Source organism: Neodiprion virginianus, chromosome 5 (assembly GCF_021901495.1).
Source record: "Neodiprion virginianus isolate iyNeoVirg1 chromosome 5, iyNeoVirg1.1, whole genome shotgun sequence".
Classification (NCBI taxonomy): domain Eukaryota; kingdom Metazoa; phylum Arthropoda; class Insecta; order Hymenoptera; family Diprionidae; genus Neodiprion; species Neodiprion virginianus.
Genome location: NC_060881.1, coordinates 12914743 through 12941161, shown reverse-complemented (window position 1 = coordinate 12941161; position 26419 = coordinate 12914743). Strand labels below are relative to the sequence as shown.

The following is a 26419-nucleotide window of genomic DNA, read 5'->3' as shown; positions in this document are numbered from 1 at the left end:
ATTGTACAGTTCAATACGTAACTCCCAAATACACATCGTGGAGCAAAATTAATGGCAAGGAAGGCACGACATTGAATTTAGATGACCGTTAGAGAAGTTGGCACAACAACGGTCGGACTAGAAGAAGGCTCACCGGCAAGTAAGAGACATAGATATGACCTAGGAACATAGAAGCGAAAACAGGACAATTTTGATGATAGAGTAGAGATATGCACAATAGGTAACTCAGAGGAACTAAGAATGGTGTATTACCGACGTATAGATATTGCTGAGGTGTTCAATATCTTGACGTAAATTAACTGAAAGAGGATGTGCAACAATGTTACACATCTCAAGGAGAAGGCGTTTGTAATACAACGGTTCCACAGCTAAGACGCTAGCCCGTTCATAATTAAAGACATGGTCTAGTTCAATGGAATGTATGGTTAAAGCCGTGTAATTTTCATCTAGGCCGTGAATGTTGCGTTTGTGCTCCTTAATTCTAGTATGTAATTGCCTACTTGTTTGCTCAATGTATATATTATCACAGTTTTTGCAGGGAATTTTGTAAACCACACAACAGCGGTTGTCCAAGGGGAGACGGTCTTTGCCTGAGTCAAAAAATGGGGATAAATCATGCTTGTGTTTTCCAACAAATTGGATGTTGTACCTAGCGAAAATTCTGTTTAACATTCTTAGTTCCTCTAAGTTACCTATTGTGCATATCTCTACTCTATCATTAAAATTGTCCTGTTTTCGCTTCTATGTTCCTAGGTCATATGTATGTCTCTTACTTGCCGGTAAGCCTTCTTCTAGTCCGACCGTTGTTGTGCCAACTTCTCTAACGGTCATCTAAATTCAATGTCGTGCCTTCCTTGCCATTAATTTTGCTGCACGATGTGTATTTGGGAGTTACGTATTGCACTGTACAATGTAATAGTGTATTTTAAAATTTCATCCTACAAAATTGTTTCATCGGCATGTTCCACATCATGCTTTTTTATCCAAAAAATTCTTGCACCAGGTGATTATAATATCGTTTTCTGTTAAATTAAATCGCATTCACTTAGTGATGTGTTTTCTTTGTAAACCATTCTTTAAATTGTACATTTGATATTATTTTATCTTTATTTTAATTTAATTATCATTTATCTATTTATCAATTATTTATTTATTCTAATTTTTTCTATATATGTTTTGTTCTTCCTTCTCGCTCTCTGTATATAACCTTGGCTTGTTCTGTGACAGATTATCATATTAAAAAAAAAAAATTCGTTCTAAGGACGGCCCCCACGTGGGCCGAAACGTTAACAAATTGACGTCTGTTTCATTGACCTTCATATCCAATAAATAAATATTTATTCGTCATCCTCGGGGTCAAGACAATCATATACCTAACAGAAGACCCTTTAAAATCTAATTAAAGTGAAAAAACCGATTTTTCTCACTGTGCGGCGCGTATTACTTCAAATTTGATTTTCTGAAAGCTGAGAGTTTTTCTTACAAAATATATTATTTTCACGGTGTGCATATTCATTGTTTAATCACAATCAATTATTGTTTAAATACTTGTCATTGATTATATGATACGATGTAACTTTACAAAATGTGCAAAAAATAGTCATTGGATTGTTGAATCTCAGCCAATTTATAAAAAGTTGTTAAATAAATTGGTTTGTACTAATCCCACGAAATTGTGCTACTTCAAAACTTGCAAGACATGTCCAAATAGCGAAGAAATGGTTGATTATTTTCGTGCATCGTTCAATGAATTTGATATAGATATAGTTCACCAAAAAAAAATGTGGACATCTACAAATCGATGTACTATTGCAGATGCAATTTCAGATTCCGATGAATTTATTGATACGTTAGTGACACATCTTAAGGATTTTTTAAAACGTGATTTCACAGCAAAAACACAAAGTCGATATTCTTTTGATACAAAACTTAATTTGAAAAACGGTGAGTTTGCAGTAGTTTTTGATTTTGCAGATAATTATACATTCCTTGTGCAGGAAGCAGCCCAGCGATCCATTGGAATAATGACCAGGCTACTATATTTCCAATGGTGGTTTACTATAACGAAAACAATGCTATCGAACATTGTAGCCTGGTTGGAATTTCAGATTGCCTTAAAAATGACACAGTTTTAATTTATTTATTTCAAAAACAGTTAATTGCTTATCCTAAAAAAATATTTACTGTCATAGATAAATTTTTTTATTTCTCAAATGGAGCACCGCAAATATTTACAAACAAGAAATCATTTGCTAATTTATGTTATCATAACGCTGATTTTAAAATCAACGATGAATGGCATTTCTTTGCCACCGCCCATGGCTAAGAACCATGCGATGGGCGTGCAGGTTCAATAAAACGACTTGCTGCTAGAGCTTCATTACAAATGGATATTAAAAAACATATACTCACGCCGCAAGATTTGTACACCTGGGCTACTAAAAAATTCACAGGCGTTGATTTTACTTTTATTAGAAATAAAGATTATTTGAACACAAAAAAATGTGTTAGACGTACGATATCCTCAATCAAAAACGGTAAAGGGCACACAAGCTTTCTTGCCTATAAATGATGATATAGGATATGCTTGTATCAAAACTGTATCAACATCCGAAAAAAGTTCGAAAATAAAAGTTTTTTAATGGTAAAGAATTTACATTTCATTTAATTGTGATTGAACAAAAAATATTTACATCGTGAAAATGACATATCTTATGGGAAAAACTCTCAGCTTTCAGAAAAAAATAACTAATTTGAAGTAATACGGCGCACAGTGAGAAAAATCAGTTTTGTCACTTTAATTAGATTTTAAAAGGTCTTTTGTTGCGTATGATAAAAAGTGAATATCCCCATTAAAAAGCTGAAAATTTTTCCTACTAAAATCTATCTTTCTCCAATTTTTATAAAAAAGTTTTCTACGTTAAAAAAATTAGTGAAAAATTGATAGCATTTTTTTTTCAAAAATTCTAAAAATCACAACTTCAAAATAGCTGCATAATAATGGCCCAAACTTGTACTTAAATTGGTCTGAGTGTTTTCATTTTCCTAAGAAAAGAACTCTGTAAGTGCCGATGCCCAATTCAAATATTCGCGGCCTGACTAGGCCACTAAGATGGCAAACTAGAGGAGATCGGTGACGCGGCGCCGAGTAGCGTTAATAGCCGAGACGTTCGCGGTAGTCGCTCGGCCAGCGAAAAGGGGTAAGATTTTCGGGGACCACGGGATCTCGTTCTCTTTCTCTCCGGGGACGTTGAGGAGATCAGACGCGTGCCAAGTTATAATAACCGGAGAAGGAGGAAGGGAGGGTAACGTCGACTGGATACGGACGGCCCATCCCGATCGAGTCGAACATCGGGAGATTCTACAAATTAATTCTCCGCCAAATCACCATCCGAGAGTCCCCGGAGTCTAAAAGAAAGAGCCAACGATCGACGAGGCATCTAGAAAAGATAAGTTGCTCAGACCTTTGTAATTTCGCCCTGTAGGGATTGTACGGCTAGTGCACCGATATTCTAATATTTGATTGTTGTAAAGAAAGAAAAGCTGACGTCGGACTGGTGAAGCTAGATTCCCAGAATTAAATATATTTGGTCTTATGTATAATCTCGTAAATAATATACTTTTGTTATTTCTATAATCTCACAACTCATAAGAATGGATATTATTTTAAACCGTCCAATCTGCCCCCCCCCCCCCTCTCCCCCGCGGAACGAAAATACCATTGAAAACTCTAAGTTTGAATACCATGATATCTTTTTCAGGAAAATTCGAAACAAAAGAAACAACATGCAAAACTTGAACCGCAGCAAAATTACCTAATATGGGACTTTCTTTTACAAACCGAACACCTTTCTGATAGACACATTTTTGATTGAGCTGTTTTTTTTTACGGATTCTACATCGAAAAAAAAGAGATATGCATTCGAGGATTTTTTTTCACATACTTTGGAAAATAGAGGGGGTCGAAAATTTCAGAATTTGAGGCGATTTTCGGCTTGGGACCCATTTTCAAAAACTCGTAACTCCGGTTGTAATTGAGCTAGGAACTTCTGTTTTTTTTCTTATCATTTTAAATCGAAAAGAATGAATTTTAATTTAAAAATTGTCTCATTAATAGTTATTAACAAATTCATATTGTTATGAACAATTGAAATGTTTCAATCGATTCTTACCAATTGCCCCCAACTCGTAGCGAGTTCTTATTATAATCATCGTATTCTACGTTAAAGGCCGTAGGCCGATAAGTATGTCGAACCGGCCCCAGAAGGGTATCAGGCTCATTATTTCAGGGAATGTTGGTACTATTGAGGTACTTTTATTCTGCAAGTTTCAGATCTCTATCCATTACTGTTTCTGAATAAATCGAAAAGTACTGAAAATCAGGGAAAATTGTTATTCTCAGAAACTTATGAATCGATTGATTTGAATACTGGATATGTTTTGGGGGTGATAGTATCTTCTGGGGGGAAAAAAAACAGTTATATCGATTCATAGGATCCTTAAAAAAAAACTAGTTTTTTTCTTTAATTTTAATCTTTAACCATGTTACGATTACGGAACAATTATGAAACTATTTTTTTTGAATTCCTCATTCGATTTTCGATGAAATTATGACTGTTTCGAATTTTTGAAAATGGTACACCATATTAAAATAAATAAAAATTCGATTTTTCATTAAAAAATTGATTTTTTAAAATATTTTCAGCCTTGAAATCACAAAAAACGGAGCTTATTCGATTACTGTACTAGTGCAAACAACAGGAAACATCAGAAACACTCACATGAAATCAATCCTTCTTTATTTAATAAACTCAACCTCTTTCATAAACCTTATTTATCACTGTAATGAATAAATCAGTATCAAGTACTATCCTTCATATAATTCGATTATGTTTCAAAGAATTCAAACGTTCCCGCTCATCTATCAGTCAATTTAGCATTCATAAGATGGCACTGTAAATAATTGGTAACACTGTTTTTTGTTTTGATAATCCACTAGATCTGTATCTAACCTCAAAATCATTTACTGTTGACCACGGTCTTATAGACAGGTCTGGGCACTCCAAGCCCCTTCTTATATAACGCAGCGTAACCGTCTTGAAGCCTGTGTTTCTGAATTTGTGCACCAAAGACCGGAGCGCTGCAATCTCCGAACCCGCGTATGCGTACTAAGTAGGCCTCTCCCTCACCAGCGCCAGCAGCGAAAATTCATAACATCGGCTTCATTTTGAAGCATGGTTTTACAGCCGTAGTGCCCAGACCTGTCTATAAGACCGTGCTGTTGACATTTTAAATAAGTATTGTTTATACTTTTTATTGTATTTAATGAATAATTTACTTGAATCTGAACGTAACTCATCTTCCAAAGATGTTTTTGGTTCCTCGTCGTCAAGTTAAGTTTTCTTATATTTTTTTACCCGGCAATAAGAACACAAAACATCACCAACTACAACCGGACGCTCGAAGATAGTTAAAAACACTTCAGCATCTTTATCAGATTGTATATATTTTGGAGCAATTGGTATTTTTTTAATGAATTTTAAATAAATGCAACTCTTTGGATTATTAGTTTCAGTAGTAGATATGTTTTCACCTAAATAATAATATCGTTGAATGGAATTGATTATTAAATACAATAAAAAGTACAAGCAGTACTTGTTTAGAATGTCAACAGTAAATAATTTTGAGGTAAGATACAGATCTAGTGGATTATCAAAACAAAAAACAGTGTTACCAATTAATTACAGTGCCATCTTATGAATGCTAAATTGACTGATAGATGAGCGGGAACGTTTGAATTCTTTGAAGCATAATCGAATTATATAAAGGATAGTACTTGATAATGATTTATTCATTACAGTGATAAATAAGGTTTATAAAAGAGGTTGAGTTTATTAAATAAAGAAGGATTGATTTCATATGAGTGTTTCTGATGTCTCCTGTTGTTTGCACTAGTACAGTAACCGAATAAGCTCCGTTTTTTGTGATTTCAAGGCTGAAAATATTTTAAAAAATCAATTTTTTAATGAAAAATCGAATTTTTATTTATTTTAATATGGTGTACCATTTTCAAAAATTCGAAACAGTCATAATTTCATCGAAAATCGAATGAGGAATTCAAAAAAAATAGTTTCATAATTGTTCCGTAATCGTAATATGGTTAAAAATTAAAATTAAAGAAAAAAACTAGTTTTTTTTTAATGATCCTATGAATCGATATAACTGTTTTTTTTTCCCCCAGAAGATACTATCACCCCCAAAACATATCCAGTATTCAAATCAATCGATTCATAAGTTTCTGAGAATAACAATTTTCCCTGATTTTCAGTACTTTTCGATTTATTCAGAAACAGTAATGGATAGAGATCTGAAACTTGCAGAATAAAAGTACCTCAATAGTACCAACATTCCCTGAAATAATGAGCCTGATACCTTTCTGGGGCCGATTCGATATACTTATCGGCCTACGGCCTTTCCTATCAAAAACGTATTTTTAATCGATTGATTACTATAGGAAAAAAATTAATTTATCTAGCGCGGCGCGTCACATCGTGCCTCGTATCGTTATTCTCTGTAATATGAGTGATTATACTATATTTTGAATAAAATAGTATCATTTGTTAGCAAATAAGACTTTACAAAAAATCGAACGAAAAAATAAATAAATAAAAAATATTATTGTAGCAAATTATAAATTAAAAGAAATAAAAAAAAAATGATAAACTTATGTGTTATTCATGTATAATGTTTCTGTAACAAAGTATTTTTCTATGGTGTCTATGCACAGATGCTATGCACCTCTATAGAATTCTGCCAGAATGTGAATAAATATATATGAAATAAATCAAAAATTAATTTATTAAGATTTCAATACATTATACTATTAGTTAATAAGTTCGTATTCGTAGTATTTTTCATTAAAAAATTTTAACAACCAATTCGATTCTCTATACCAGTCATTGAATTCTTTATCTTAGATATCTCATCGCGAAGATTTTCCATGGAACTGTTAAACAGTGCGATGGGGGTGTCATTAGACTTAACGAGTTCCAATTTGTTCTCGATATTGACCACCTTATCCCGGAGCTTGTCATCATTAGTTTGTTTCTCCTCGAGGATAGCCTGAACGTTTACTTGCAGGGTTTGGATTTCACTCCCAAGATTTTCGTTCGCGCGATAAATGGAGAGTAGGTACTCGAGGGCACCATAGCATTTTTTGCAATAAAATAGCATCGTGCGCTTAGAGAGCTCAAGCACTAACTAATTTCGGTAGCTGTAAGAGAAGAACAGGCAGCATGAAAACGCCGCTTACATCCGTCGCAGGTGACCGCCAGCGGGCCGCCTGGCCCACCCGTCTGCGTATGCCGGGACAATCTCTTGAAACTATACATACAATGCGCATGCGCCAAATAATTCAATTTCATTGGTCGCTAAAATCGCCCCGCGGGGATGTTTTCGTCTGCTGAGTAGGGCGCCAACGTACACGAAATGAAACAAAAGCTGTAAATCTCTCGCGCGTATAGCCGTGATTGATATCGGAAAATATTCAACCTATGCAATAAATAATTCAACGGAAAAGCAAATATCAAATGATACAGAAATTGGATATTATTTATTGAAAGAAAAAATCTGAAATTGAATGCGAAATGTCATTAACAAGTGGGAGTGTGGACAAACAGAGGTAGGTAAGTAAAAACAACATTTATTGTGAACAGATTCTTTATTTACATGAAATTAAAAATGCGTCTCATTAACGATTTATGTATTGTGCATTTTATTGGAAATTAGTTGTATCCAAAAATACCAAAAGATCCTGTGTGATAATAATAGTTTCTAATATTTTCAGGTACGAAATAATTCATTGTCAAAGCGGAACTAAATTTGTCAGGCATTGAAGCATGTAGGTAAATTTCTAATTACGTGATCTTTGACTATTACAATATTTTAACATGGATTCAATGATAAAATTAGTTTTTTTTTCAGCAGGCTCAAAGTTTGAACTTTGATTGACACGAGGAAAATTATGCCTTACCTGATGGTCAAAACGTTTAGGTGGCAAGGATCCTGGTTTCTCGAGCGGTGCAATCATTATAACCATCGAACCTGGTTGTTCCGTCAGACATCAGGTGCCAGAGTGAATTTCATCAGGCCATCGCCACCTTCCTAACATCAGTTGCGGCAAAATTGAAGAGCGGGATATACTACAGATCATAATAGGTGAATATCCCATCATTTCACTTTGATCGAGCCAACAGCTATAAATTTGTTACTCAACCGTTGCTGTCAATTCATTCTACCAAGGAATCATTCTGTGCACCATTGTAATTCAAGCATTATTATTGACCAGCATTGTTTCTCAAACTTTGAACCATTTAATTTGGTATCTTATTTTGACGCTTACTTTCACTCTCTTTGGCATTGAATTCAGATAGATAGTTTTTCAATTTCTCAATTAGATGGTAGGGTTGACTTTTGTGAGGCAAACTGAATCAATCTAAATCTAGAATTGTTGAATAACTTCAGTTAAAAATGTCTTTGAATTCAATCTTAGTTCACGGTGTTATCTGGCTAGCTAGTTGCACGATAACTTAAAACCAAATTCAATTTCACACTCTTTATAGGGTCCTCCGCTAAGACTGAAAGCTCGTGAATCTCTATTTACCGCAATTATTTCTGCGTTTTATGTTAGCATTGTCTGGAGCAAAAAAATCTCATTTTGAGATTGGAAATGGAATCTGAAACGCAGAAGTTATTCAGTAGCACGCATCAAAAACCAATAATTTTTTAATGGTTCCTGCAACAAAGGGACTCTTTCCACATATCCTTGTTACAAGGTGATGTTCGGAGGACGATGCACAAGATATTGTATCGGATAAAGTTGTTTGGAAAAAAATCTTTATGAACTTCGTTAAAAACCAGATATTCATTTATTTTGATGGAACAAGGGACACAATCTTGAATTTGATAAGTCAGTATCCTCGTAATAATGTTCTGACATTACTCTAAAACATGATTTTCCTTGAAGCTAATTGTGACGTTAGGGCGCATTTTGAGAAAGTCGATTTTCAACTTGTGTCACAGGATGTCATCTACGTTCCTGAGTTCTGCGCTTCAGATAAGATTTTTTTTGTTTCGAACCGCATTAACATGAAATACAAAATCATTCTAATAAATCTAATATTACTTGAATTTTCAATTTGAGTATTAGGTTCCCTTAATTTTTTTCAATCGAACATCATTGAAAATTTGCGAAATGAACTCTGATAATCATTGGAAAATTCTTAATAGTAGTAGCAATAATTCATTGATCGGAAAAAATACATTGACTATCGACTATTGGTAAATTTTGTTAAACTATTTTCGAGAAAAAAATGATTCACAGTTCTATTACAGATAGTGAGATATTTAAATTTCTTGAACGCTCGGCTTAATGTCTTTTTTGCGAAAGTGATAAAATTCAATATTACTACCTGAAATCACAAGAGAGTGAGAAAGTTGCCCAGTTGCTTTAAGGGGGTATTCTAGTGTAGAAATTTGAAAAAATCGATTTTTTTTTTTTATATTTTCAAAGCTTAACCTTTCAAGAATGTGTCCTTAAAAGGACAAGTCAAAATTTCAATTATTTTCAGAGATATAGCTATTTTAGTGACACGTCTTCAATACTGGCTCGGCTGGAACAAATTTTACTCGAAACTTTAAACGCGTTTTTCTCAAAACTACATTTTTCAAAACGGTTGACATGATTTCTCAAGTTCTATTTAACCGATTTACTTGAAATTTGGTGAGAATCTTCTCAATACATGTCTCTATCGCATGAACTATTATTATAACGAAATAATAATTTTTACTATTTTTAAAAAATTCAGAAACGTCCAAAAAAGTCAAAAAAAGCGTATTATTTTTTCGGACAGCCGTAATTTGGCAAAAAAAAATTTTTTTTCGACTTTTTTTTAGTTAGTACGATAGCTGCATTCATGTAGATTAATAATGTTTTTTTTTTTTTTTTTCTGATTTTGAAAATGCTTGCAATCGTGACAACATTGGCGCGCCATTTTTTTTGTACCCCCCACTTCAACAACTCATAGCACTTTCAATTTTGTATTTTTTGACTTGTTTTTTTTTTTTGTAATAGTGAAATAATAATAAACGCCTGATAAAAAAAAGGATGGGAAAAATATTTTTTGTTTTTTGTTTATAGCACTTCAAAAAACACCTCAAATTCATGCCTCTACACTAGTATACCCCCTTAAAGTGGCGATGATCTTTGTACGTGTGATAAATTGAATAGGTAGATAACAGTAAATATTAGAGATGTAATTATTTTGGCCGTATCACCTGTTGACAGAAAAAAATTTCATTGTTATTTCTAATGTACGAAATAAAAAAATGTTCCCACCTACCTGCTGCGTTTCTTCCAAGCACCCAACATTTAAACAGATTTCTCAATCTACTTTCGGAATAAAGCCAATTTTCAAAGAGCATTAGCATCAACTTTCCGAGTCACTACGTCGACTGTTTGAGATTCTAACCTCAAAAATTCGTATGAACTACATTGCCGCCAGAAACAGAGTTTGACAGCAGAAACTCGGAGTGGCCAGCCTGCCCGAGCAGCCGATAAAACTCGCGCATGCGCATTGTATGTATAGTTTCAAGAGATTGTCCCGGTATACGCCACATTTGTCTTGGGCCGACATAATATAGAGTACGAGACGGAAAGAGTAACTTGACACCCAAACTGTCGATTATTGTCTTTTGACAGGACTGACGTTAAACTTGTTGGTTAATCGTCGCGTTCACTGACACCACCCTAACCTGAAAATTTTTCCGCATACTCCACGAGACAGATCGACTCTTCGGATCTCAGGGTACGATATCACGAGAAAACGGGGAAGAAGTTTAATAATGGTAGACGTAAAAGAAAAAAAAAAGATTTACATTATTGTTAAGTTCGATTCTAATATTCTAAGCTGTAGAATTTTGTAGGAACGCAAAACAAATGTGTCACCAGCGCCGCCAGGCGGATGAATAATTTTATTTTATTGAAAATATAGAATACAGTGAACTCCCGTTTATACTAATCGCGTTTATCAGAAATCCGCTTCATCCGAACAAACTTTTTCGAATGCACCTACCCCACCCGCACTCACCGAATACCATCGCGACCGATTACTTATTTTCTCGTGACACCTCTATATTTATGTACATACAGGCACAGAGAGATGGAACTGGTATAAATTGCCTCGTGCTATGGTAAAAATATACTTAGTAGATGGTACTCGGGATCCCGTGCTGGTACTAACTTCCAAGATTTTCATATTTTTGTCATTCATTTTTTGATTCGAAGAGTAGGTAGTAAAATCAAAACTCCTGTTTTTTCGCGCTGCCAAACAAGGTGGATTTTTTCTGTATCAACGCAAAATAAATGAGCTTTGTTATTCAGCATTTAAAAACTGTTTAACCCGTCAACACAAATTGTTCAGTCAAAAACATACAAGCTTATTCACAACCATATCAATAGCATCCTACGTACGCAAGTATTTTACGATCATATTTCGCGGTATTGATGCAATTCGGGGTGTTTCACGCGGGACTTCGGTTTATCGGAAATTTTCGTTATCCGAACCGTCCTCCGTCCCAATCATTTCGGTTGAACGGGAGTTTACTGTAATCACTTATATTACAGAGAAAAACTTCTTATAGATAAATTAATTATTTTCCAACAGTAATGATGATATGCCCATCAATTGGAAATACGTTTTTGATAGGAAATTTAGCGTAAAATACGATGGTTATAATAAGAACTCGCTAAGAGTTGGGGGCAATTGTTAAAAATCGATTGAAACATTTCAATTATTTATAACAATATGAATTTGTAAATAATTTCCAATGAGACAATTTTTATATTAAAATTCATACTTCTCGCTTTAAAATGAAGAAAACAGAAGTTTCTAGCTCAATTACAACCGGAGTTGCGAATTTTTGAAAATGGATCTCCACGCCGAAAACCGCCAGATTCTCAAATTTTCGACCCCCTCTATTTTCTAAAGTATGTGAAAAAAACCATCCTTGAATGTATACCTCTTTTTTCTCGATAAAGAACTCAAAAAAAAAATTCAGTTAAATCAAAAATGTGTCGGTCAATTTTTGTCCAAATCTGTTCGATTTCTAAAAGAAAGTTCCATATATGAACTGGTATCACCGCCCAACTACACATATGTACGTATGGGTCAACACAAAAAACAAGGAGCCGGTTACTTGATCATGATCCATATGAAGAAAAAACAATATTATCAACGGAGATGAAGTAACCATTTTAAACTGAAAATAAAACAACAATGTAATCTACGAAGTCTGCTGGCAAAAAAATTGGAAAAAGAAGTTACCAGCAAAACTGGGCGAATAGTACAATTAACCAATGTTGGCAAGACAGTTTTGTAAACAGCATATTATATTATACTAGGGGCTTCGCCCATGCGCGCTGTAGTGCGTCCGCATTTTTTTATTGTTCAAGGAGTAAGAGATGTACTTTCTGGGTTTTCCCACACTAACCTTGTCACCCGATTGAATAGAGTGAATATTAGGGATGTTCTTATTTAGGGTGAAGACAAATTTTTTATCAACCTTTTAATTTTGAGTCAATTTGGGTGGTGACCACTAAAAAATTCGTCTACACCCTGAGTAAGAACCATCCTAGTGAATATATTTCGAAATAATGTTCTTACTGACTCGTGCGACTGATTCTTGAATTTGCCAATACTTCGTACCAGGAACCTACATTATAGATAACTCTAGAAGGGTAGGGGATACGCCAAAACTAACTAAATTTTGGTGTTATCTAAAGCGGGGATTATATCCAGCAGATAAAACAACGTCATATTAATTTTCCAAAATTCCCAAAAACTCAAATTTTCATTGTAAATATCTCGAGAACGGTAGAAGATACGCGAAAACTGATAACAATTTTGGGTTGTTTGAAGGCGAATATCATCGAAGATACAATATTGAACTATTGAATTTTGGTATTCTGAGTCAGCCATTTTCATTTGCAAATGTTAACGTGAAATCGGGATCCAGCGACTCGGAAAACGGTTGCAGTCCCCATGTCCTTTGTTTTTTAATTTCAGATATCCAACAATAACCCCCTTTTCACTTATAGATTGGGGAGGGGGAGATGAGGGGTCATCTCCTCAGGAGTGAAATTCATAAAAATGGTGAAATTTGTTTTATTGCATTTGAATGAGCAACGGTTAGAAGAAAAACCAAGTCTGTATTTCATCGGACCCAAGAGATATCGCCAAATCCGTGAGAACACTCTGCATCCCCCTTTAGGGTTTTTAGGAGTTTGAATGAGGAAACGCTAGAAGCAAAAACCAAGTCGATATCTCATCGAAACCATGAGATAACAAGAAATCCGCGAAAACACGTTGCACCCCTTTTCATCCCCTTTGGATTCGAATTTCGAAAAATCGCATCTCATCCTATGGTTATGTCATGAAAGAAATATACTCCCAAAAGTTTAGGTTTTTATGTCGACGGGCGTGGGCTAGGCGTTGATGAGTCAGTCAGGACTTGTGCTTTTATATATAAGGATTATGATGTACGAATAAATGTACGCATAGCAGATGAATCTGAATTTCATCTACGGTAGCATTCTGTCAGCTCAGAAAGAAACAAAATTATCGTCTGATAAAAATGTTTACAAATTCCTTAAGAATTTGAAATACCCTAGTAAATGTAGTTCTGGTACTTGTTATTACACTTCTTAAAATGTTTCCAATTGCCGAAAAAGAGAGTTACAATCTCCAGTTGATTGTATAAAAATTATATCAATATCAAAAGAGCTTAGCACATTTAACACAAAAGCTGACGTTGTATTACGTTAATTATTTTTTTCGTATCTGTAATTACATTTTGTCTAATTTTCGTAGCGATTGGTCCAAATTTCTGATCCACTAGCCACGTGATCATGAATAGATGAGGTTCATAACTATCTGACGAATAATCTAACATCTGTCTCAGGTACTTACCGCTCCTTTTGATTTGTTTATTAGAACGCGTCGTACGCTCATAATCGAACTGTAATATGTCGAACACATCTTATTTCAGAAATAACAATATGAAGCTGAATGTACTGTACCTATTAGTTTCAAGTTTGTGCGAATTCCGCGAAACAATAGATTTTGAGTTCTTGTAACGTAGTTCTGAGCATGCGGCATGTATTATACAGCTCACAAAAAAAAAAGAATTTTTTTTGTTACCCTTGTTACGCCCCGACGTACCTTTTTCAAGACTATATTTTAATTTAAACAGTCAAGCATTATTGTGTCGCCGCTTGAGCGTCATTTATCGCTTCATAGATTATTTCATTCTCATATTCACATAACGACCATCTACCCATTCCTCCTAGAAAAAGTCACGTACAGTCCACAGTATTAGGTTTTATAAAAAATCAGATTAACTGGTACCAAGAACTGAGCTAAGAAATGCTGAGCTAAACATAAGCAAGCTCAACCTCAAAAATATCTCTCTTTTTAAGCTGAATAAATCGATAATTAGGAAGAATCGCTCACATAATGTACATTGAATTAAAATATTTTACTAACAATAAGTAAGCAGTATGGACGAATGTGTGAAAATTACATTAAGATATCTCATGTTAATATTTTATTCGTATAATCAACGAGATTGAGCACCGTCGGAGCAATGGCGTCACACTCCAGGGTAACGCTGACCATGTGGAGCGGCACCAGGGGGTCGCCCTCACACCTCATTGGCTAAGTACTATACAAGTTAGTTGCGACTGCAGGCTCTTGGACCCTCAGGGCCAAGAAGCCACGTCTTTTCGTCTGTTAGTCGTGAGATAGTCGTGAGGCGCGTGGACGTAAACCCGAGTTAGTCCTTCCGTGCAAGAGATAAGCTGATAAGCTCCTGGTCTGATACACAGATGGCGCCTCAAACACAGAATTAATATTTTTTTAGTAAGTACTAACCTTCAAAACGTAGCTGTAAAATTTTTATGACGATCTGACGTTTCGTTTAAAAATTGCAGTGGTTTTAGTGAACCAACTTTTTTATTTTCAAGACCATGGAAAAAAAGAATTTCGTGTATTGTTAAAACATAGCTTTTTGATGGGAAAAAACACCGTTGAAACAAAATCTTGGATTGATAAGTATTATCTGGACTCTACATCAGAAAAATCGAGCATTATTGACTGGTTTGCTGAATTTAAACGTGGTTATACGAACACCGATGATGCGCCACGATCTGGTCGCCCAAAAGAGGTTATACCGGAAAATATCGAAAAAAGTCCACGAAATCGTTTTCGTAAACCGTAAAGTGTAGTTGCAGGAGATAGCTGACACTCTAAATATATCAAAGGATCATGTAAGCTTTATTTGGCATGAACATTTGTCTATGGGAAAGCTGTTTTCGCAGTGGGTGCCGCGTGTGCTAACAGTAGACCAAAAACAACAATAAGTCGATGATTCCGAGCGCTGTTTGGAGCTGTTTCGGTAAAATAAAAAGGAATTTTTGCATCGAAACATAACCATGGACGAAACTTGGATCCACCATTACACGCCAGAGTCAAATCAGCAGTCAGCTGTGTGGACAGCAGCCGGTGAACCTCGCCAAAAGCGGTCAAAAGCGCAACCGAGTGCTGGCAAGGTTATGGCATCCGCATTGTGGAATGCGTACGGTATTTTGTTTATCGACTTCCTTGAAAAAAGCAAGACAGTCAATAGCGATCGCTACATGGCTCAACTGCCCCATAATGGCCTCATATGCAAAGAAAGTGATCTTTCAACAAGATATTGCACCGTGTCACAAGTTTTTGGCTACGATGGCAAAATTGCACGAATTACACTTTGAATTGCTTCCGCACCCACCCTATTCTCCAGATTTGGCTCCCAGCGACTTGACTTTTACCTGTTCGCAGACCTAAAAAAAATGCTCGCCGGAAAGGGATTTGGCTCAAATGAGGAGGTGATCGCCGAAACAAACGCCTATTTTGAGGCCAAAGATAAATCATTCTACAGGAAAGGTATCGAAATGTTAGACAAGCGTTGAAATGATTGTATCGCTCTTGAAGGAGATTATGTTGATGAATAAAATCGAATTTGACCAAAAAAGTTGTGTTTTCTTCATTAGACTGGGAATTTATCAGCCAATGAAATCTTAGTTGTGCCCGGCCTAAAGTCTCGAGATATCTCGTTAAATTTGAGCATTTCGCTTTATTCTGTGAATTCACAGGACTCACTAGCACCTAACTTTCAATTTTTTCTATTCGATACTGATTCTCATCTTTTTGCGAGTAGACACTTTTGTGATGATTCCATTTTTCGTATCAAATCAGGCTCTGCCCTGATTTAATAAGCCCTGATTTGATAGAATTAGGTAATATTAAGTGTCATTTTGAATAATAACCAATTACGTTACTATTTTTCATTGATAATCTTTTAAAACTAATAATAATTCAGTCTTTTCGTATTACAATTAATCGTGAGTGAACTCTACAGACATTTGTGAACAATAACTTTTGGGTTACACATCCCAATTCTGTAATAATAGACAATAACAGACATATCCAGATTCTGAATTCACATATACTAAGTGGCTGAGCATATCAACGGTCCGTATTCGTCATCCCTTCCGATTTCGAGGTGCTGTTCTGCTCCAAAATTCTATCGAACACCGACCAACAGAACCCGACGGTTCTCAATTTCGCAAATCATCGCATCTAAAGATAAAGTTTGAACAGTTCTCTTCAACTCTAAGCGAACCAATGTTTTCACCACTTTCTTAAACTCGCTTTCTAAATATCGTATTCAGAATTGATGGCAAGCTTCTCTAGCTAGCGATCAGCAAAATATATTCGTTTCTAAGAAATTAAAGATATAACTAACACAAAAATTGGTTACAACACCGGAAAATTGGTGCCTAGCTGCAAGCAATATCCTTTGGCTATTCCTAAAGGAATTCTCTAGTTTTCAGCTCGGCCCATATCATAATTTAGCTCATTTCAGACTGATCACAGATTTCATTGTCAATAGGATATATTTTGATCCATGGAAGTACATACATCGGATTTTGTTAATTGATTTGGCGTCAATGTGTTACACATTCCGAGAGTTATTCTCCCGGCCCAACTATAGATAAATAATCAGGAATAAATAGTCCAAATTGCATGTGGTTCCACGGATCAACTACGTTCAATTATAATTTGTGTATTGATATAAAGCTATGTTAATTTGAAAAGAGAGATACAATATCATATTAACCGACCAACTGTAGAATTAATATTCGTTCAGCACAGATGTACCAATTATATGTATACATATATATATATAGTGGCGCTAAAAAGTATTTTGATAATATGAAAGTCGTTATTACTTTGATCAATCGTTTTTCTTACTTTTCTTTATTTCAACTTCATTTTTGAGTAATCGAGAGATAATTCTTAACAATTATATACAGCATCAAATTTGTTTCAACAAATAATATTATTGATTTTTGTAGTTATTACTATCTTTGTCAAAATACTTTTGAGCGCTACTGTATATGTATACTGTACCAAATATCAATAAGATAATACAACACTTGCTGAAGAGCGTAAACGGTGCTTAATCCTTTTCTACAGCTGGGTGTATTTGAATATTATTTTGCTGTCAACGTTATCTTCATTTAGATTTACACGCAGAACCATTACAATTCTTTTATTGGAATCAAATTCATTTGTTATCATTCATTTTCATAATCAAACTAAACTTTCACCAGATTAATTCATTTTCAAGCATTTATTTTGAAAGATCACCCACCTTTATTATTAATATAAATTAGCCTCAACCATCTAAATGACTCTCACAGCCCTTATAGGACTAATTGCAAGCAGCAACGTACTCACATTATCGGCTTATCGAGAAGTAGGTCTTTCTTAGTTTTCAATTTTTATTCATTGGCGTTACGTTGGAGCGATCTTGATCATTTATACTCATCAACTATCACCGCTCAGACACGTCTCACCCCTACCTAACAACCTGATTTTTCCGTGAATTTTGGTGTTTGAGAGCGTATAATTTGTGAATAGAATCATGATTGTATCAGATTGGCTTGTAGTTTTTATGCTATTCTAGTATTGTAGAAAGGGGGATGGTTTCTAATATAATCGTGATATTATTCATAAATTCTTCGGTCCCGAACACCAAAATTCTACGAAAAAATCCTTTTTTAAGTCATATATGAAAATGTCGATAAAGTAGATAGTTAGCGCCAATTTCGAAAAACTACGCTTACTCTTAGGGCCGTTGACAAAATCTTACTGATTGTAAGACCACTCAAATATCTAGGGCAACAAAACCACTGTTGACCAGTGCTATTGATTGGTAATTTATTGTTAAGATTTTCGGACTGTGTAAAATAGAGTCATATATTTAGACTAACAAATTTTAGCTATACTTATTGTACTTGACGGTTAAATAAGATGTATTCAAACGAAAGAAAAAAATTTCATATATCATTTTCACTTCGCAATGTATTGATTATTAGTCAGAAAATTGAGATAGTTATATGTACATAAAGGTGCGCTAATTGGATCAGCAGTATTGCTATTTCGCGTTCTCGTCGTGCCAGTCATAAGTCGTAATTGCGATAGCAACGATAAATACTACACATCTCAACAGATATAAAAATTGCGGTTGACTGAAAATTAGTTCATTTGTTACTACGGTACTGCATTATCATTGCAGCGTACTTATGAAAAATAATCAAATCTAGGCAAAAACATGTGAAATGTAAAATATAACCCAAGTCACCAATACCGCATCACAATAAAAATACAAGAAAAACTTAGATATTGCCAGTTTCTGTCGTGAAGTTAGGGAAAAAACCCAAGCTGTAGGATCTCTCAGTAAGCATGTTACGTCATGAAGTCAGACCTCGCTGTTTCGTGTAGTGGTATCGAAATATCGTTCTGAGAACTACGTACTTGGCAAGCACATTTTTCTTGAAAACCAATTATGAGTGCTCTAGCGACAAAAGGATCACGGTGGCTAATCTATCGTATTATTAACGTGGAATAATGACCTGGAAATATAAATTATACATATTCTTACAGCGTCGGATAGTATTTAGTCAATGACACGAAACATAAACTCAATGCTGTATAAAAACAAAATGTCTGACTACTTTACGTTGGACAAGCAAAAAAGCTCTAATTTATCCAATTCACATGTCCCATGTCCTGCCGTTGCATGTTTGCTACAAATTATTTGATTTCTACTCACTATGTCTCAATTGACTCAGATTGAGTATGCAGTGCCGAATGCCGTAGCGCGTGAGTGTACAGAAGGATTGAAGTGCAGGCGTCCCAAATGCCTGCTCACCAGCACATATACGTACACTCGCCCGCATCGATATTCGAACTGCAGTCAACGGCAATTAATACAATAGCAAAAATTCATAAAATGCATCTACCCAATCCGAAATTGACAATACGATAATCTGTTCGAAGCTAATTGATCAATTGACTTAACCTCATCAAATCTGTATTTCTGTAAAATATGAATCTAAGCTGCAAGTGATAGAAATGAACCATTTAAAATTAGATACGTTAATAATGTAAATTGAACAAGCTGTTATCAACCAGTTCAATGCAAAATTGATCTCGTACAGTTCGTTTATTTGATGATAAATGCCGATTTTAAAGATGACAGCATTACACGGAATTACAGGCGACACGAACAAGTAACTATAATAATTTCATTCAAAAATACATAATAAATGTGCCCAAGAAGTATGTGGCTCTTATAATGATGTTCCGCTGTATTACTACACGAAACAGCGAGGTTCGAGTGCATGACATATACGTACTTGCTGAGAGAGCCCAGGGCTTGGGGTTTTTTCCTAATTTCACGACAGAAACTGGTAATACTTAAATTGTTCTTGTATTTTTATTGTGATGTGGTTTTGGTAACTTGGCGGATGTTTCTGCCTAGATTGCTTTTACCTCTGATCATTTGAACTATGAATTTGAGCATTATTATTAGTAAATTTTTTATTATGATTTTGCTATTTGCTTTCTCTTTCTTCACGTGTACTATCTAAATTGGTTACGGTTTGTGAAAGGACTTGAGAATCGGCAAAATTTACGATGGCTAAAACATCTCTTATTCTAAAAGGCAGTTTAGTTATGTTGTACTATCACAGAATTTACTTCATACATCGATAATCTGGGTTCACAATATTTAGCTTCTTGATTTTGTTTCGTGAAATAACTTCTCAACATACTCTTTGGTCATTTACATTTACGTGCAGCCCACTTACTTTTTCTTTTCACCTGATACTGCACTAAGTAGAATACTAATGTAAAAAATTTCTTAAAATTGTCATGAGTATCACACACTTCTATGTTTAGATCTAGCCATACTTTGGCTCAACTTACCAATGAATTGTTAAGTACCGATACTTTCTGCGCATTCCGCATTTGCATTCTGACACTAAAATAATTTTCTAAGTCCGATAAAAACTCTAAAAGATTCTGATTCTCTTCGTCACTGAATTGAGAGGCTCTGATCTTAATTGTGAACATTGAATATAATTTATCATTCCACCCATCAATTGAATTGTTGTATCTATATATTGGCTTGTCGAGCCTCGGCGTAAATCAATCAAAGCTCGAGATTGATTGTCTTTTTCCTTTTGGAGCGTTCTAACTTGTTTTGCTAACTCACTACAAGACTGGACACCCTTCTGTTATTTTCTAAGATCATCTTAAAGCTTTTACAACTTCTTTCACTCCAATCTTGACTGTTTGAGTTGTTCATCCATCGCTTTGACCAATGAAATAGACTTGGTCGTCTTCCTACGTCTATCGAAAGTCAACGGTGTGGTATTATAATACAAACTAAGTGATTTTGCTTTCGACCGAATGATGATTAAATTGGCATTAGTTTCACCCATCAACAAGGTTTGTCGTACTCGATCTAATAAGTTTTTCAGCTAAATGAGACTCAAATTCTTGCCTAGATGTTGGGCGCCAAATGTAAACATTTATTTGTTTTAACATATATATTTATGGGATAATATTACGAGTTTAAGCCGGTCACTTGAAAAGTGAAATTGACGGGATTGTGAAAGACACAATTAATAATGAATGCATGGGTTACATTCAAGGAATTAATCGAATGAATTGAAACATAGAGGAAGAAGACACCGTCTACTTACAGTTAGACAGATCGTTTCTTTAAATAATCATTAAACTGAACATCAATTTTTACTTTCATGAGTCATGTTAATCGGACATTTTTTTCATTACTTCTTAGTGGACAATATGTATTGGGAATATTTGGTAAAAATTGTACGCTCATATATTCATACGTCATACAATCGTACACCCATAAAATTACGCGAAGTTAATCATAAATTACACAATCGGGAATTAAGTTCGGTATGTGGGGAAGAAACGTGTCGGAATATTACAGTTTCTTTTATGACATAGGTAAAAATTGAAGAGTCGAAAATAGATAACACATCCGTATGTTTCGAATATTGCAGTAGCTTCGTAATTTGAGCAACCAAATGTTATTGGGGTTGCGATCAATCCGATGGGTTTAATATCATATTTGATAATTCTGGATGTGGTCAGCCACGTTGTTCCAGGTCGCGCTCTTGGCTATTTATCTAAAAAATTCAGTCGACTGCGTGACTCACTTTTACTATTCGATGACACGTTAAAGTTAATGTTTTAAGTACAATGAACTAAGTAAAAGAGATTGTGTGGCAACTACGAGAAATGGGGAATCGGTAGGTATGGTGTCTTCTCGTAGAGTGTTCTAGTTCTTCGTTTCCGTTAGCATCTAAGACGATGCGGCCCTGACGTAACGAGTTAAAATCATACTTTGTAATAACGAAGTCACATCCTATTATGAGGCGCATTATTCAAATTAGCTTTTAGTCACATAGGATTCGCAGAAGCGTGCATCTGCCAAGGCCACGACGTTAACGGTCCCGCTGTGGGCCGCTTCTATCTTTCTTTCTAAATATTTATAGTTATTTTTAAGTTTTATCTTCATTTTCAAAATCATTCATTTTTTTTGTCCTGTACTTTTATTTTTTCAGTTTAAATTTATATTAATTGAAATTTTTTTCGTTTGAACTATTTTCAAAAGAATGTTTGTTTATTTTACCCAAACTTTAAAAATAAAATCTCATTCGTAAACCGTATTAACGATAGCAAATTACGTACGGTTATAGATCACTTCAATGAATGTTCGACAGCATTTCCGCACACTTCAATGCACCGTTCAACTCTCATTTGAAATTGTTCGACAGTGCCTAGTACAGCTCTCGGAATAGGGCGATACGCGTTGAAAATTCAATAATTTGCCGTCGTAAATACGATTTACGAATAACGTTTTATATTTAAAGTTCCTGTTAAAATAATTACAATGAATGTTAAAAAAAAAATTTCCCATGTTATTTAAATGAGAAATAGAAAATCGCTATGATGCACCTCTCAATATTAATATTAAGAGCTCAAACTTTAACAGCATTTCTCTTTCTTTTTGGTAATTTGAAACAATATCTGTAATTTGAATTTTGTAAAAATAAATAGTCAATTTTTTTTATGCGGTCATTATGTATATACATTCATTTAAGAATGAGAGATTGAACTCTTTACCCTATATATTTACCCTTATACCTTTAAACATCTAACCTTTCACCGCCTACCCTCCACCCTTCTCTCCCGCCCAATCCCATGTTCGCTCCATATATGTATTTACTAGGGGGGGGGGGGGGGGGGGGCTTCGCACGCCAATCCCACATTTCAGGTTTGGTGTTATTGATAAAAAATCGAAAATTCCGTTTGTCATTCTTGTACTATAAAATTAAAATAGGCTTGTAAACAAATTTTAAGACCAAATGACCGCAAGAACAATAATACATATAATCCTACAAACTGTAGTAAATGTTCATGGTATGTTCAGAGTATATATTTTTATAAAATTTCTTTCGAATTTTTATTTTTTCTTCTAGAACTCGAAATTTTACCTTAATATTATAGCTCAGGTAAATAGTACTTCCACAGTTAGTTATCACATTTAGTGTAGGTATCTATTTCATACGCACCCCTGCATGCTTCGCGCGCAAACCACCCGGTCTTGGGTTGAGGGTTATTGAGAAGAAAAAAAAATCCGTCTGTCATTGTTGCACTATAAATTCCAAATCGAGTTTTTCAACAAATCTCAAGACCAAAAGATCGCAATCACATCAAAATAACCTAACAAACTATAACAGATGTTCATAGTACGTTCAGAGTATAAATGTTCATAATGTTTCTTCCCAAATAATATTTTTAATATCAATGTATTCTTTGGAATCATTTTCTATACTTATGATAACTTATAGACGTACCTATACCTATAACTTGCAGGTGTTTCTGTTTTACGTATATATATATATATATATATATAGGTAATAGTTTCATTGAACGGCCAAGGGTGCGGAAAGGCGGGGGGTCGGCAAGGGAAGAGGAGGAGGTAGTGAAGGCCGGAGCAGGGCGTCCAGCAGGAAGAAGGGCGATTCTTGACACAGCAGTGGCAGCGGCGGCGGCAGTGATTTCTTTATATATAACGCAGAACGATATATATGCATATATGTAAATTTCTGAAAAAACGAAAGAGTTTAGTACTATTTGTTCGCTTTTAAAATTGCAATTCGTCCGAACATGAATGCATAGCTATTTTGTTAACGCAGCATTGTGAATTTTCATCAGTATAACTTCATTGGATTTTAACCCTATCACAGAAAACCAAGTGTATTTTTCTTTATGTATTACTAACAATATAGTACATTTAGGTCCCTTTGATTTTTTCACCTGCAAATATATGAGACTTGAAAAATACTACTTCAGTGCTTCCCATTTAACGGGTAATTTCACCCTCTAGAAAAGTTTTTCCTCCTATAAAAAAAACGTACCTCTTGGATTTCCATTTAAAGTTTTACATAAATTAACACCAAAATCATACAGGGCCACAGAAAGACTTTTTCTTGTAAAATTTATTTTGTACTTTAGATTGCGCCATAACGTCGACGTTTCAAAAAAATTAACACATTTGTCAGATTATGCTTCTTTATTGAATTTCCATTTTGTCATGTGAATTGCAGTGATGGAAACGTTGAAATAGCCATTTCGAGTGGTTTCACGAGTCCAAGGGATATACGAAGTGGTACTCTAAGATTTCGTGAATATATCTATTGAGTTTAAAAAAACTTTTTCAAAAAAATATTCAATAGAATTTTACGTGTCACATCAACTTAATTTTCGTTTACACTTACCATCCTAAAATATGGGCATGTAATATTTCTCGAATCGCTGCATTGCATGATACTGTACAGCACCGTAAGTGCAATAGTGACTAACATATTTTAGTTAATTTTACATGTCATTTACGATCATGAATTCGACTAACCTGACGTAAAAATGCTCATCCTCTTCGAACAGCTCGTCGTCGATGACCGAAAGTTGAATGGTCTTCCTTGTCTCACCGGGTGCGAAAATTAGCGTCCCGCTGGTACTTACGTAATCGGAACCAGCCTCAGCTGAACCGTCTTCAGTGCAGTAATCAACGGTGCATCCCTGACATAGATCACCACCAGCCCTAGTCACGCCAACCTCAAAGCTCCCAACGTTTTCCATAACCGTATAGTGGCATGGATCGAAAAAGACACGCATAGCATTCACTGCGTCAATATCGATGCTTTCGGCCTCTGCACGCTGCAATTCCGCCTTGACTTCACTAAGATCACTCTGAGCACGCTCGCTTATTTTTCTGCTAAGATTTCCAGCTCCAACCATCTTCCTAGTCGCTTGAACCCGATAAAAAGCGCGGCTTTTTGGCCCCTTTCCGAGCACCTCTTCATGGGCCATTACCTCTAGCTGTTCCAATGACAAAGTAGGATGTTGCTTGCGGAGTTCTCGTAAAGTTTGTATATAGTCACGACGCGTTTGTTCGAACTCCCGAGCTTCCGGTGAATCACTATCGATATCTTCACAGCTGATACCATTATTCCGTGTTTTTATCTCAAGTTCTGTCCCTCTGCCTGAGTCGGCTGCTTCGCCCTGGACGATGACACCTCGCTTGTTCATGCGGTAACCTTTGTGCAAGTATTTGTAGATTAGTAGACGCTGATCGGCAACGTAAGCCGTTAGGACAGTAGCTGGGAAGAAAGAGAACGTCAGGATTCCCTCCCAAACCTCGAGAACGCCGGGACTAGACACTGCGAGGATGATGTAGAGCCAAACATACGCAAATATGCTCCAAGTCGCGGTGACGAAGAAAACTCTCAAGTGCTTTATTTTCCGCGTCTCTCCTTCTGGTATGACAAAGACACAAAGAGATATAATGACGAAAAGATTATAGGCAGCGGATCCGACTATTGTCCCAGGCCCAAGTTCTCCCGCTTGGAAATTTTTTGCCCAAATTTCGATAATGGACAATAAGATTTCCGGTGCGCTACTACCCAATGCCATTAATGTCAAGTTAGCCACGGTCTCGTTCCACACTCGCACTACAACTATCTGTGGTTCTCTGCCCTGTCTGCGAACTACCAACTCCTTTTCTTTCGAAGTAATCACTTCGATAGCTGCCATAAAACGATCGCTTACTATTGAAACTCCAATGAATAAGTACATAAGTAAAAAGAAATACACCGAGCCCCTTAGGACGATGTCAATCAGCTCTAAGTTATCTACTGGTGTCCACACTGGTATTACCAGCCCCGGTTCACACCGAGCCGAATAATTTCCTGGCATTCTTAAAAACCGAAATTCACACTGACAGTTTAGGATAAACAGAGATATAAACAACAAAGTGAAGAAAAATAACTGACAAAAATATAAGACAGGGGTTGAGTAGCGAAACAAACACCCAAGACGTTTATCGACAGTCTATTATCAGCTATTTACGGACGCTCCCCAAAAAGTTGCGTGTTATTCGGTTCATCACGGACTGACGTAGTCGAGACCTGAATCGCGCTCGGTCGCGTACTGCCTAGGTTTAGACAGGCGAGCCTCGCCTCCGTCGTTTCGACGCTCCGACGCCCCGGCGCCCCGACGCCGACGCTGAGCCACCTTGGTACAGGCGCGTCAATCAAAGGCGCAAGCGCATCAACCATGACTATGACCACGACCACGAATAAAACGTCTTCGAGTCACCGCAAAGGTGATATCTCTGCTGTGTCTAATGTATGCGGCAACCTTCAGCGCGGTGCATCAGTCCAGATAGGATTCAGTACGGCTATAGCGTAAAAGCCAGCGACGAAAAAAGTTACTTGATTCCAGCATAGAAGGAATTATAGGAAACCATTCGATCAGATAAATATTGCGCAAGATATCTATCACAGTACATGTTACTTATCACA

At 35.6% G+C, this 26419-nt stretch overlaps 1 protein-coding gene across 8 annotated transcripts in view; it reads right to left on the bottom strand.

Moving 5' to 3' along the window:
• Nucleotides 1-26047, bottom strand: part of LOC124305499 (sodium/calcium exchanger 1) — a 1112430-nt gene extending 1086383 nt beyond the window's left edge. For all 8 annotated transcript variants that reach the window (XM_046765025.1, XM_046765026.1, XM_046765028.1 and 5 more), the window contains exon 1: nucleotides 24469-26047. In XM_046765025.1, the coding sequence (XP_046620981.1) occupies nucleotides 24469-25811 (1343 nt within the window). In that variant the 5' untranslated portion in view covers nucleotides 25812-26047. The remainder of the gene's footprint in view (nucleotides 1-24468) is intronic.
• Between the last annotated feature and the right edge of the window lie 372 nt (nucleotides 26048-26419).